Source organism: Lepisma saccharinum, chromosome 24 (assembly GCF_977018435.1).
Source record: "Lepisma saccharinum chromosome 24, izLepSacc3.1, whole genome shotgun sequence".
NCBI lineage: Eukaryota > Metazoa > Arthropoda > Insecta > Zygentoma > Lepismatidae > Lepisma > Lepisma saccharinum.
The window spans coordinates 36,907,000-36,920,687 of NC_139252.1; the positions used below are offsets into that span (position 1 = coordinate 36,907,000).

At 38.1% G+C, this 13,688-nt stretch overlaps 1 protein-coding gene across 2 annotated transcripts in view; it reads left to right on the plus strand.

Moving 5' to 3' along the window:
- The window catches only part of Pxd (Peroxidase), a 71,207-nt gene that overhangs the window by 41,700 nt on the left and 15,819 nt on the right, over window positions 1-13,688 (plus strand). For both annotated transcript variants that reach the window (XM_083111069.1, XM_083111070.1), the window contains exons 5-7: window positions 5,541-5,714; window positions 10,126-10,316; window positions 12,396-12,594. In XM_083111069.1, the coding sequence (XP_082967195.1) occupies window positions 5,541-5,714; window positions 10,126-10,316; window positions 12,396-12,594 (564 nt within the window). The remainder of the gene's footprint in view (window positions 1-5,540; window positions 5,715-10,125; window positions 10,317-12,395; window positions 12,595-13,688) is intronic.

Sequence of the window (13,688 nt, forward strand, 5' to 3'; positions counted from 1 at the left end):
GAATATAAAATTATTCGGTAAAACTATCATATGCCGGAAATCGTTCTAACTCGTTCATTCTCTACTCTTTTACATTCGTACTTACCTATTCTGCATTGCGAAACATTGTTTAACAAGAGATTTCGCTTTTTTTTTAACGAAATTAGTATCTATTGTCTATATCGAGTAGTTATTGTTCGTTCTTTTCTCGCTTCCTGAACACGCAAAATGGCGGGCAAATCTTGACTAGCGTTGTGTTTCAAACGGCAAAGCAGTGTTTCAACCTTCTTAACAGAAAAATTCCAGCATTGTCCCGAAAACCATTCCCGCATAGCCCCAAAAACCATTCACGCATAGCCCCAAAAACCATTCGGGATAGTATGACCATCCACGAATTGCCCCAAAAACCATTCCCGCATAGGCCCAACAACCATTCACGTATAGCCCCAAAAACCATTCTGGATCGTATAACCATCCACGAATAGCCCCAAAAAACCATTCACGATAGCCCCACGCACCATCACGGTAAGGTTAGGTTGCTTTAGGTTGGGCAATATAGTGAAAAAAACTGTGCGTTTGGAAACACTTGCCGGGGATTACGTCATCAGATGCTCGCAACATCCGGTTCAAGTACATGGATGGAAATGCAAGCAACAGCTTTCGTGCATTATTATAGAAAAATACATGAATTAGCGGCCAAATACATTGAAAAATGCGAGAAAACACTTCCACGACCTTCCGAAATTACACAGAAACTCAATTCCGTAAGTACTTTCTCCTGTAAATTTGAAGAAATCCATTTCCCGCATATGACATTTTTACAAATTATTCTGGCAGAAAGCAGAAGTTTCAAGGTTGAAAATTAGAGTTATCATATCGTAATCAAGCGCAATCATGATCTATAACTAATGTTAATTTTTTCATTGATAATACAGCAGTGTAAAGTAAACAAGAGTGTGTGGAAGAATTCAGAACTGCGTGTATTTTTATTACATGCATTAAAAAAAGTAAGGTGTTTTCTCTAACGTGCATATTTATTTGCATACTTTGGACGTTTTGAGTGCATATTTTAGGCATTTCTAGTTCACAACTATCCTAGTCATAGTCTTAAACGCAGGCTTCAATTGTTTAAACGAATTTTCTCTTGTAATTCCCAATGTTAATGCATTATTAATAAGGACGAGTCAAGCTGATCATCCTGTCCAATTATTTATGGAGGGCAATGAAAAATACCTTGAATGAAAACTTCAAAAGATATAGAATAAGTATTGAGGGAAATAAATAGTTGTACCAGATAAAAAAGAAAAATTCATGCTTTGTTGAAAGTTGGAAACAGGATAGGGCGTAAGTGATTCTTTGCATTTAAGCTTCCACATGTTGTCAACATACATATCAACAACTGTACTTGTGCAAGGTTGAATTTGACTATTTCACCCTTCCCTTTAAACTCCAAGTTCGGATAAATCACAAATGCACATCTATTTTCTGTATTACTCACCACATTTTCTCCCTCGTTATGACCCAGTGGTATATCTAGTATATTGGAATCAAAAGAACAAACCAGCTCATCCAATTTTGCACTCCTTCTCATCCTTATTTTATTACCTTCTCTTTCGCCCATTTCCGTCGAATGTTACTCTTTTTTCATGAATTTAAACTGAAAACCACACAACTGCATTCTTTAATTCTGCCCTTTTGGCTAATCGCGACGATGAGGAGTGATGATATGATGAAATTCATGAATGGACACTCACATGTCCTTGCCCAGGCCGGGATTATAAACCCGGGGCCCCTGAACCACTCCGCCATGGTGGCCGGCTGACTTTTCATTTACTCATAAACCCCAACTTAGAGCAAGAGATTTTAAAAACCCATACGTCTAATAATACCTACCGCGCTAGGTAGCAGTCAGTGTAGGTCTAAATACGCCCCTGCTGGTGTGGGAAGTATGACTTCTTATTCAGTAATCCATGTTATTTTGTCATTGCTTCAATATGTGAAGTTCTTTATTGAAAAGAGGGCATAACCCTACCAAGCCTCCCCTGCGAACGCCACTGAACGAAAGAACCAACTATCTACAGGTAGATTAGTTTCATAAGATCTCGAACTGACCGCAAGGGTTTAGCCGGCGAGCCTACAAGCAGTTCACAGCGTGGGAAGGGGGGTTAGCGATAGGTGTTAACTTGAGATGACGTCAGCGGTTCGCATGCTGATTGGATGATTCTGTTGTTGAGGCTCGCTTCCAAGCTTCAAATTCAGAACAGCCAGAGATATAATGAAAATAATCTTACTCTACCAGGCTTTCTTCTTCGCCACTCGTTGTTACATTTCAACGCACATTGCGTAGGTTGTGACGTCACGTTACTAAGGAAACAAGCACGTTATGTTTCTGCGCCTCCCGACAACTTTCGCTTTTTGTTCCGTCTAATTGTTCTCACAATACTTACTGTTAATTTCCGTTCTACATCTGCACTTGTTATGAACGCAGCAAAATTTATAATTGCGTTGTGAAATTTTCTCATGCGTGAGAATCGTTCGCACTCTTTGGGACGAGTCATTGACAATTTCAGCAAGGCTTCTTGTTGATGCCTGCCATGGGTTGTGTGGCACCACCAAGACTTCCTGATGGCATAGTGGTAACGTCGATCCTTGTAATCAAGGGGTCCCGGGTTCGAATCCCGGCCTGGAATGTTTGTGAGTGTTCATTCATCAATTTCATCATATCATAACTCATCACCATCTTCGCAATTAGCAAAATAAAGCAACCCAATCAATCGATCACACATTTGATCAGATAGCTACTTTGAACTGTTGGTCTAGTCCCGATTAGCCTCTAAGTGCATGAAATAGACTTTGAAATGAACTCAAACCAAATTAAGCCCAGGTTACCCATTGAAGACCTTGGTGCGGTTACGTCCAATTTATTCATCCAGGTTTAAAATACAGAATAATCGTCGTTAGGGTGTACTGGGGTAACATTCCCTGAAGGCACTGAAATTTAAACCTCTGTTCCACGTAGTATACACCCTGCAATGTATTGCGCAGGTTAACGAAGTTCTGCCACCAGAACCCACGGCCAGTATAATCTTATGTTGAGATTTGTTTTGTCTCGTTCATGTAAGTTTGTCTCTTCACTAATCTTACAAGTAGAGAACAGATTTGTATTACATATTCTATTCCTTCCACATACCTTGAACAGGAAAATGTCAACGAATTATATAACTGACATGGCTGCATAAGTTTTATGTTACATATTTTTACATATTTGCCAGGATATTACATATTTTACATATTTGCTAATTTACTTTACATAAAACAACATATTTTGGTACCTTCTTGCAATCTTCATCCTTTTCCCTCTCTGAAACATGATGAAGAGAATTTGTAGCTCATGTGATGTCATATTCTCTAATCAGTGAGGTGCATAGTGCTTATAGTCACCTAAAATTGACTGCCAAGTCGAAACACAGGCTGAGGACCCCCCCCCCATCTCCCAAATAAACTGGAACGGGTATTTATCGAAAGATGCTGGAGTTTCCCTCCTCTGAGTTTATCTACCTTCTGAAATTCGCACCTGTGACTTTTGAAAGATCCTTTTCAACTTACAAGAACACGTCAGTGTATGACAGCTGAAAACATGGAAACATTCCTAGTGCTTCGCTCTGTAACAAAACGTAAGTACGTCCTGTATCCATTAATTCTTCTTAAATCTGCCCCTAGATTTACATATTCTACAATAATTTTCGTTGTGGAAAGTAATTATTAGTTCACAACATAAAAAAAGGTAAAGGTAAAGTGTTCCCCTGTGCATAGCACCACGCCATGAAGGCGTATAGGGGGTGTGGGGGTGATGTGATCAGCATCACGCCCCTGACCGCCTTTACCCCCCAGGGTTTCCCCCAGGTACCCATGTTATTCGACGCTGGGTGGGCGCCGGGGCCGCTTTCACCGTTAGAAAAGTTCCCGGATTTGAACCGGCCAATTGGTTTCTTAAATATTTGCACGCTGCTGTGCTTTTTTCAGTTTATAAATTTGATGTAACTTTTAATTTCAACAACTTTTGTCCTTAAAATTATGTTGAATAAAAATAAAATAAATATCTAGCAGAATTCTTGAAATTGCTTGTATACTCTATTATTATTAATATTACATATTCTTTCATACTACATGTTTAGCTACATGTCCTTTTGATAATACATACATTATTGGCCAAATTATTGGACTCATTGTAAAGGAGAAGCACATATCCCTGTTTTGAGAGTATTCTAACTAAATATATTTAACGATTGTTATAACTTTTTATGAGATTACACTGTTTGTCTGCTTCGATATATCTTGTTTCCCACAATCCTTTCTGTTACTGTGTCCCAAAAATAGATGGCAGCACGAGTCTTTGTATATTCGGAAAAAGGCCTGGAGCAATACGTACATTGTTTACCGTGTTATTTATGCCATTTTTTTGGTTATAAAAAAGAAAATAATATTAATTCTGGTGTTGTAAGGGTTTGTTTTATTTGTATCTTCGGAGCAACGCGTAATATCACAAACCACATGGTTTGAAGTTTAGAAAAAAGATTGAAAGGGAATTGTACAGAAACTAGGATTAAAATGGGTTCAAAGAGACCCAAAGGTGAGGCCATACGAAGTAATGATAATACTTGCAGTGTGTATAATAATGCAATGTGTATCACAAAACATTAAATCTGTCAAATTTCCATACATAAAGTGAGTTAATCTGTGTTTCATTTTTTCAACTAATGAGTCCAATAATATGGTCAATACTGTATTTAGGTACATATTTTATCAATTATTTTAAAATATTTATCTACATATTTTGTACTTTGGTATTACATAAAAATCCGGGGTCTACTTATAATCAGTTATCATTGTCGAGATTAGTGAAAAGTGGCAGAAAATGGCGTAAAAAAGAAACAAAAACAATGAGTTGTTATTGCGTGAGCTTTTCGTGTTGTTTTCAATTGAATTCAGAGGTGTAGCCACTGGCACCCAAATGGTAACTCCCACGCGTAAAAGGTGGAATAAATGAAAGTAGAATAGAGAGAGAAACAAAGAAAAATATAAAACGATGAAAGAAAGAGATTAAAAGAGAAACAAAGAGAACGAAAGTGAGAAAGAGGTAGATAAACAGAGCAAGAAAGAAACGGGTGAAGAAAGGATAAAGAAAATAGGAAATAGAGGAGGAGAGAAGGATACAATGGAAGAGAGCAAGAAGAGAATAAACTGAAATAAATTCTCTTGGGAAGTCATTGACACAAATTCTGTATTTTCCATCGCAATTTCGACGTGTGAAAAATCCACATTCTTATTGTAAATTGGTGTAATATTTATGATATTCCTACGAGTACCAGTTTCAACATTGAGCAACATTAGCATAGTGCAAGGGCAAAAGTAACGAAAAGGGGGGTGGGGCAACTGCCCCCCCTAATCACCGCCAAATGATAAACTTGATAATGACACAAGAGATGCAACTCCGTGCTGTCCTCTGTGAGAGAAATACACACATTTTATTTGGACAAATATTGTTTTCTTTTATTCTACAGGTGTATACAATCCTCCACTCTCTGTGTCTGGGAAACAACTGCCTAACGCCAGGCAACTCCGGACCACACTCTTTCCTGCCATAGACGTTCCCGATCCTTATTGGACGTTGGCTGTGATGCAGTGGGGCCAGATCGTGGTCCATGATATCTCTCTCACTATGAGTCAGCAGAATCGTAAGTATATGGATATTTTTACTCTCTCCGTACCTGTAGTGTACGTACAGTTTAATTTTTATTAATGTTAGCTCCTGTATAAACTTCTTGTAACGTCCTTCAGTTGGACACTAGTCGTTACAAAGTTAGTTCGCAGCTCCTTGCGTCAGGAATATGAGACTCTTTGTAACTCATCAGGGCTTGCTGGCTAACAAGTAACACAACACCAATATCTGAAATTAGACACTGTGGTACGTATGTTCACACATACATATACATTTTTATATTATACAGGGTGTCATTTTAATGGCGCTCACGGACCAAGAAAACGTATAGACGACATCAAAACAAACAACTTTTCTCAGTAACATTTTTCTCGTTGGTGCATCGTTTCGGCGCTACAGTCGTTCAAAAGAGCCCGCTTTGCCGCCTGAATGCTGGCAACCACACACAGCATTTGATTGCATTTGTGACGTCATATCCCGTCCTGAAGCGATGCGTTCCAGGGTTGCCAGGAACACACATATTCTGTGAAAAGTGACATAGCTACAATCAGCCACATTATGTACCGTAAAACAAAACGAGAAAACACGTTCTGTAACCTAACAGGAAGTAAACAAACGATACGAAAAATGGTAGAAATAAAATAGAATTCAAGTGGAAGTGGTCATATCGAATTTTGTATCAGCTTGCATGTCAAATATTTGCAAATCTAGTTACCAAGTTGGCATCTACAGTTTAGTTTATCCACTTCGTCCTTCTGATACTAGTTGTCTGTGACACACTGAACAGATGGCAAAATAGAAATGAAAGAACTGAAAATTCCAAAGGTAAGCAACAGATAATACTGTATAATGTAAATTCAGGGCATTATGAGGCAAGTGACAAAAATGGTTGAAAAAACAGGGATATAAGTAGTAGTAATAAAAGTTCTCCGACGACTGTGTTTATCTATGCACCGGATACACATGTAATAGTTTGCAACTCTGAACAGGGCAGTATATTCGCTACTGATTCATAATTAGATTGTTGTACGTGTTTTAGCTGTAATGTAACAACGTGAACCTCGGATACTTCCGTTATCAGCACAAAAGTACCACACGGCATCTGGACACAAACCTGTAGATATCAACCTTGCAACGGGATTTACAAATATAATTGACTTGTAGCTAGGCGTAAACAGCCACATGTAAGTTGCAAGTCCAATAACATTTATTGTTGTTGATATTTGACATGTAGACTGAGACAAAATCCGATATTGACACTTCATTTTGAATACGTTTTTTACCATTTCTCACATCGTTGGTTCACTTTCCCCTTCCCCTGAGATGGATGCTGATCTTCTGGCTGGTAGGCTATGATGTTCGGTCTTCTGGACGCGTTTCTCGCTTTGTTTTACAGCTAATGATGTGGTTGGTAGTTTTGTCATTTTTCACAAAATTTGCGTGTTACTTGCAACACTGCCGTGCGCTGTTTCGCCGCAGGAAATTACGTCACAAATACGATCAAATGTTCTGTTGGGTTGCCAGCATCCAGGCGGAAAAACGGTCATTTTTGAACGGCTGTAGCGTCGAATTTACCCAACAACGAGAAAAATGTTACGGAGAAAATATGTTTGTTTTGATGTCCTCTATACGAATCTGTGGTCCGTAGGCGCCATTAAAATGACACCCTGTATAAGTTTACAAGCCGCATACACCTAGATAAGCCGTTTCTTCAGGCTAACCACTTCAAGCCAGAAATGATGAAAATATCAATTCTCATAACATTTCATAACACTAACAAATAAATCACTAGAACATTCAAAACTAACGTTGTGCATTTCATTCGCATATCGCGTGGGTTTAATTACATCATTAGTTTTCCTCACTTTCAACTTATCGGCAAGAAGGAAAACGCGAAAACCGAAAACTAATCTTGGATTCTCACCATTACCGTTGTTGATTCTACCCCTTCGCCTGTTTTCCAACTCAGTTCGTCGTCAGATAAAAACATTCAGGCGGGTTCATTCACTTCCTCTGCTGAGATGGAAAAGTGACGTCAACATTTACAGATGATGACGCATTTCAAAACATATGTACAAGTTCCGTCAACAACTTTACCAGTCTAAATATACAGAGCATTCCCTGACATTCGCTACGAGACTCGGCAGCAAGCGGTCCGGCATCAGCGCTTGTCTTTTCCGGTGAACGGGGTCCGCGACAGTTGCACGCTACAGTCTGTTTTTTTTTCGCTCTCCCTGCCTTCGCTCTCTTTCCCTGTCTGTTGACGTTGCAGACTGACGCCAGTATAATCCTCCCTCGGAAGTTGTGTTGTGTCGTGTCCGTGTGTTGAAGATTGTGGCTTAATATGACACCACAAAAGTTTACATTACAACAAAGGATTTATCTTGTCGAGTGTTACTTCGGAAAGAGGAAGTGCGACGACGTTTTGCAACGAAATTTCCTGGCGTTCCCGTTCCACATAGGACCACTTCATTAAACCTCGAAGAAAAATTGGAAATCGAACAAATAAAGTATACAAAGACAATCCGCACAGCATCCGTGAGTAAAAAGAGAGTATTGTACGAGAATTACAGTAGACGAACTTGCACGTGTAAATGCTAATTTCCTTGGGAGATGCCAGGAATGTGTTGCAGTAGAGGGACACCATTTTCAACACCTTCTGTAGTCAACGTTAGTACACAATATGAAAACTGTAATTTTAATAGCCTAATCTACCGACTGTCGCGGACCCGTTCACCGTGATAGACAAGCGCTGATGCAGGGCCGCTTGCCGCCGAGTCTCGTAGCGAATGTCAGGGAATGCTCTGTAGTTGTCTGTGATATTCTGAACATTATTTTGAAATAACAAACATTTAAAACTTTTAACATTCTACAAATATAAAACCTTAAACACTCAGGTTCGTTATATTTTGTAGCATATGCATGCTGAAGAAAGACGAAGAAATACAAAATTTTCTATAAAACCATTTATTTCTTTTCCACTTCTGATTTCAGGCTAGGAAGTTGATAACAAATCAAATCATCTTTCTTTTTAAGCCTTTAAAACATAGCTATACTTGATATCAGTCCGTTTCCCTTCAGTTAGAATAAGAAAACCGTTTTCATTTCGCATTTTTTTGGGCATATTTTGCTCTTAGGTCATTTTCAGTATTTTTTGGTCATTTTTGTTGCATTTGCTTCATTTATGAGGTTAATTTTTCTTTCCCACCGTTTAAATGCATTTTCTGGCATAACTTACATATTTAAATTTTCTGACATAGTCTTTTGTTAAGCTCGCCATTAGTTGAAACTATGGTCAATGCAAGAGCACAATATAATTTTTAACTGAAATGTTTGGCAACGGAATAAATCATTAATTGTGATATATTTTTCTTCCACCAAACTTTATGTGAAGCCTGCTTTGAGGTGTGAATAAAGCAGCATTAAAGCTTTTATTTTATGCTGTGTACACTAGATGGCAGTGCAACTCAAATGTAAAATAAACATAAGCTTTAGTAACATAAATAAGGATAACTTTTATTGTAATTAGTAAAAAATTAGTCACAATATTTAAAAAAAAAAAATTATAATCTAATTTACGTGAAACACAACTGTTTTTTCAGATGCTGACCAACTATTGTATCATGCAAGATCCACTCTGAAAGGTGGTGAATGACATACAGAAAAACCTTGCTGCGTATTTTACGTAACTTTGAAGTAAAGAAAACTACATTAGGACATAATTTCTTTTCCCCTTTTGCTTCAGAAGTTGGAACCACCAAACCATGGATTTTATCGAATTATTCAACTCTTGTACTTTATGAGAAAATCAAGCTTTGATTTTAAGAACAATAATTATTTCTAGGTGATTTTTGAGCCATTTTACTAGATTATTTCAATGTGTGGTTTTGTAGTCACAGGCACTTCTGGGTTGAATGACTTCCAATGAGATCATTACAACTCGGAAGCTACCGTGACTGTATTCAACGCTCACATTCACAATTGCATTTTTGAAACAGTGTCCAAGACATTACAACAACCGAATTTTCTATTTGCAAGAAAATAAAAATATACTCAACAACTATAAGGTTTAAATATTAACATTAGAAAATAACATACTGGAAAGTATTGATTAGAAAACTAGAACATATGTATGTAATAGTGTGTGCAAATTACAAATAGAAACAAAAATACATGTGTGGTGTACATGGAAAGCAACCAATTATACTCACATTTAGATGGCAGTAACATTTTAAGGCATTTCAAATAAATCTCCAATGTATAGTAAAAATCATAGTTTCTTCACTTCAACATCTTAATTATAATGTAGTCTACTTTTCTCATATGAAAATTATTTCAGATTGTAATGCATATGGTGACATCTAGTAGGCAATATGTAAGTAGTGACCATACAGCTTGGCTATTCAAGATCTTGTTTTCTATTTCAGCTCAAGGTCCAATCAGATGTTGTGCTCAAGATTTAGTTGTGCACCCAGTGAAATATCTACACCCAGAATGCTTTCCTATCTTAATCCCAGCCGACGACCCCTTCTACTCGAAGTTTGGTCGGCGTTGCATGAATTTTGTTCGAGCCCAGGGCGTTACAAATAGAGACTGCAAATTAGGCCCAGCTGAGCAGGTAACTCTCTCTCTTTTCGCGCGTGTGTGTGTGTCTGTGTTTGTACATGTATGTGTTCGTTGAGACCCCGTTTCGACGCTACGATTCACAAAGAAACTTAGTCTTTTTCTTTCAGGTATGCAACCACGCCTCACAAATTCGTGAAATGATACTGACATTTTTTTTTCTCACGGATAACATATCAGAATGCTATGGTAACATTATCATGTCAACAGCACGAAGTCACTGTGCTTATCCCTTTCCATTAAAAATAATGCATGCATAACCTGTATTTCTCTTCGCATTAAAATAGGTCTTTATGCATTTTGTCAAATCTCCAAAGATCTTACTTTGGTTGAATGAGCACAGTCTGTCCAGGGGATACTAATCGCTTTGTTGTTTTCCGAGAGAGAAATGTATATACCTGGCAACCCTGAATTTGTGTCGCGTTGTTGTAGGGAGATTTCACACCGAAACGACAGCCTTCGAAGCCGCTACGGTGTGAAACGTTGCTGTTGATTGGCTCGTTCCCAAGCTTCATGTGTCGCTTGTCACTTCGGTCTGAAATCTTCCGTACACATACAGCACTAAATAACCTTTTTCCAGAGTTCGTGGCGTCCAAATGAGGTCTCGACGAACAATACGTTAGAGACAAAATTGTTTCCCTTTTTCTTGATAACTTGCTGTGAAAGTTTGTTCATGTTATATGGTGGCATACTGTATGTATGAAATAGACGAGAAATATGAATGCTGAGTCATATTGAGTGTCTATTGATAATAATCCGTGTGTGCTGCAAAGCTTGAGGCCCTGAGTTCGAATCCAGGCTACAACATTCCATCATGTAGCTTATCGTTCATACTCATCCTCGGGATTGAACCAAAATTTCAAGAAAAGCGACTAGAATAACTGAGAACAGTATACAGGGTGGGCCAGAAGACAGTAGGCAATGGAAATTTGCTGTAGTTTTTGTAATATTTAAGCAATCTGAATGAAACTTTCTGTGCATATGCATTATAGAATAGGATTATATTTGTGCATACGAATTGCGCAATACGATGATGTTTTGTTATATTTTCAACTACTTCACCGTCCAGAAGCGAACGCAGATTGCTGCACGCTACGAGGTGTGGACTTCGGTGATTGCTGTGCAGATATGGTGGCGTACAGTAAAGGGTAGAAATGCAACTATCCGGCCGGAGACAAGAACTGTAATGTGACCACAGGCTCGGTTGCACAGCAATAACTGAATTCCACACCTCATAGCGTGCCGCAATCTGCGCTCGCTTCTGGACTGTCAGGTGGTTGGTCATCTTACTGAAAATATAACAGAACATCTTCGTATTGTGAAATTCGTATGCACAAATGTAATCCTATTCCATAATGCATATGCACAGAAAGTTTCATTCAGATTGCTTAAATATTACAAAAACTACAGCAAATTTTCAATGCTTATTTTCTTCTGGCCCATCCTGTATATATGGAGACACTGGTGCTGTATAATCTTGCTGTATAGGTCTGGACAAATTTAAAACGCCCTACAAGTTGTGTGGCTACCACATGCCCCGTCAATGTTGCCAATCCTTGTAATGACACCCAAGTGGACATGTAGCCATACACCTTATAAAGATTAAGGAAAAATGAGGTACTAGTTTCTTTAAGAATGTCCGGAAGCACGATCTTATTTAGAGAGAGGGTCCAGGGGGTTCGGACCCACCTGAATGAATTAGCAAGTACATAAATTAAATAATGAAAATGTACTTGTTCAGCATTTGTTGTATAATCGATTATTATTATTTTAGGGCCTCCCTGGTGGCGTAGTGGTAACGTCACCGCTACAAATCGAATCAAAATCAAATCGATGCTTATTTATTTCCTTTGAACTTACCTGAAATATATAAAATATTAATCAGGAACTATAGTTTTCTGAGACATTGGTTCGAACCGCCTCCGAAATATATTTATAGATTCGTGCCTGTCCGGAAGTATACATGTTCTTGAACAACTAAACGATATACACAATTACAATCAAATAAGGACGTCTTGACGCTTGCATGGAGGAATTAACGCCGATAATAATTACTATATTCTTTCTCTTTCAGATGAATGGCGCAACACACTATATCGACGCGTCAACAATATACGGCAACAATGAAACCCAAGCTAATGGACTGAGGGAGTTCAACAAAGGACGTCTCCTTGTATCTTTTCTCAAGAAGAACCGCCAGTTCCCGCCATTTTCAGAAACTCCGAACGACACATGTGCCATACAGAGCTCCAATGACCTCTGCTTCAGGGCAGGTACGTACTGGTCCAGGGGCGTGCCGGAGGCTAATTTCAGGAGGGAGGTTTGTCAAAGCTTCCACGCTTCAGTGCAATCTCTTTGTTCCCTTACCACCCTTTACTTCCATACAGAAGTGTGTATAGTTGCACTGTTACGATTATTTTTGATTCTCTTTCGCGTCTCTTGTCTATCACGTTTCTCAAGTATTCAAACCAGGCCAGGGCCATCCACAGGAAGAGTCACCCCCAACAGTAATAAATAACATTATTTACTTACTTGTCCTTTCGTATTTTTCTCTTTTTCCACTTCTATTTCTATTTCTAAATGGTCAATATTTTCTCCGATCTTTCTTCATTGTTTCTTCTTCATTGTTTTATTTCTCATTTTCTACTTCCCTCTTTTCGTATATTCCTCTTTCCTCTTCTACTTCTCTTTCTAAATGTTCAATTTTTTCCGCGGTCTTTCTTTCTTGTTTCTTCTTCATTGTTTTATTTCTCATTTTCTACGTCCCTCTTCTACATTGTTTTATTTCTCATTTTCTACGTCCCACTTTTCGTATTTTTTACTTTTTCCTCTTCTATTTCTTTCTTTCTTTCTTTTTTGTTTCTTCTTCATTGTTTTATTTCTCATTTTCTACGTCCCTTTCCTATTTTTCTCTTTTTCCTATTCTATTTCCTTCTCCTTCTTGTTTCTTCTTCATTGTTTTATTTCTCATTTTCTACTTCCCTCCTTTCGTATTTTTCTCATTTTCCTATTCTATTTGTCTTTCTAAATGTTCAATTTTTTCTCCGATCTTTCTTCATTGTTTCATTTCTCATTTTTTACGTCCCTCCTTTTTGCTTGTCTTACATTTTCCCGCTTATATTTTTAACCCTTCTTAGCACTGTTTTCTCTCTCTCTCTCTCTCTCTCTCTCTCCCTATCTTCTCTCTATCACATCTTTTTCTTTCTTCAGTTGTTTCTCTCTTCTCTTCTCTCACTTATTCTGTATGTAATTTATTTTACTTCTCTTGGCCTTGACCTCTCTTTCTCTAAACGTGACGTCACAGTAACTTCAGTATATCCCGGTGCAGAACAAAATATTTTGATATGGACATTTTCTCCTTAAGAAT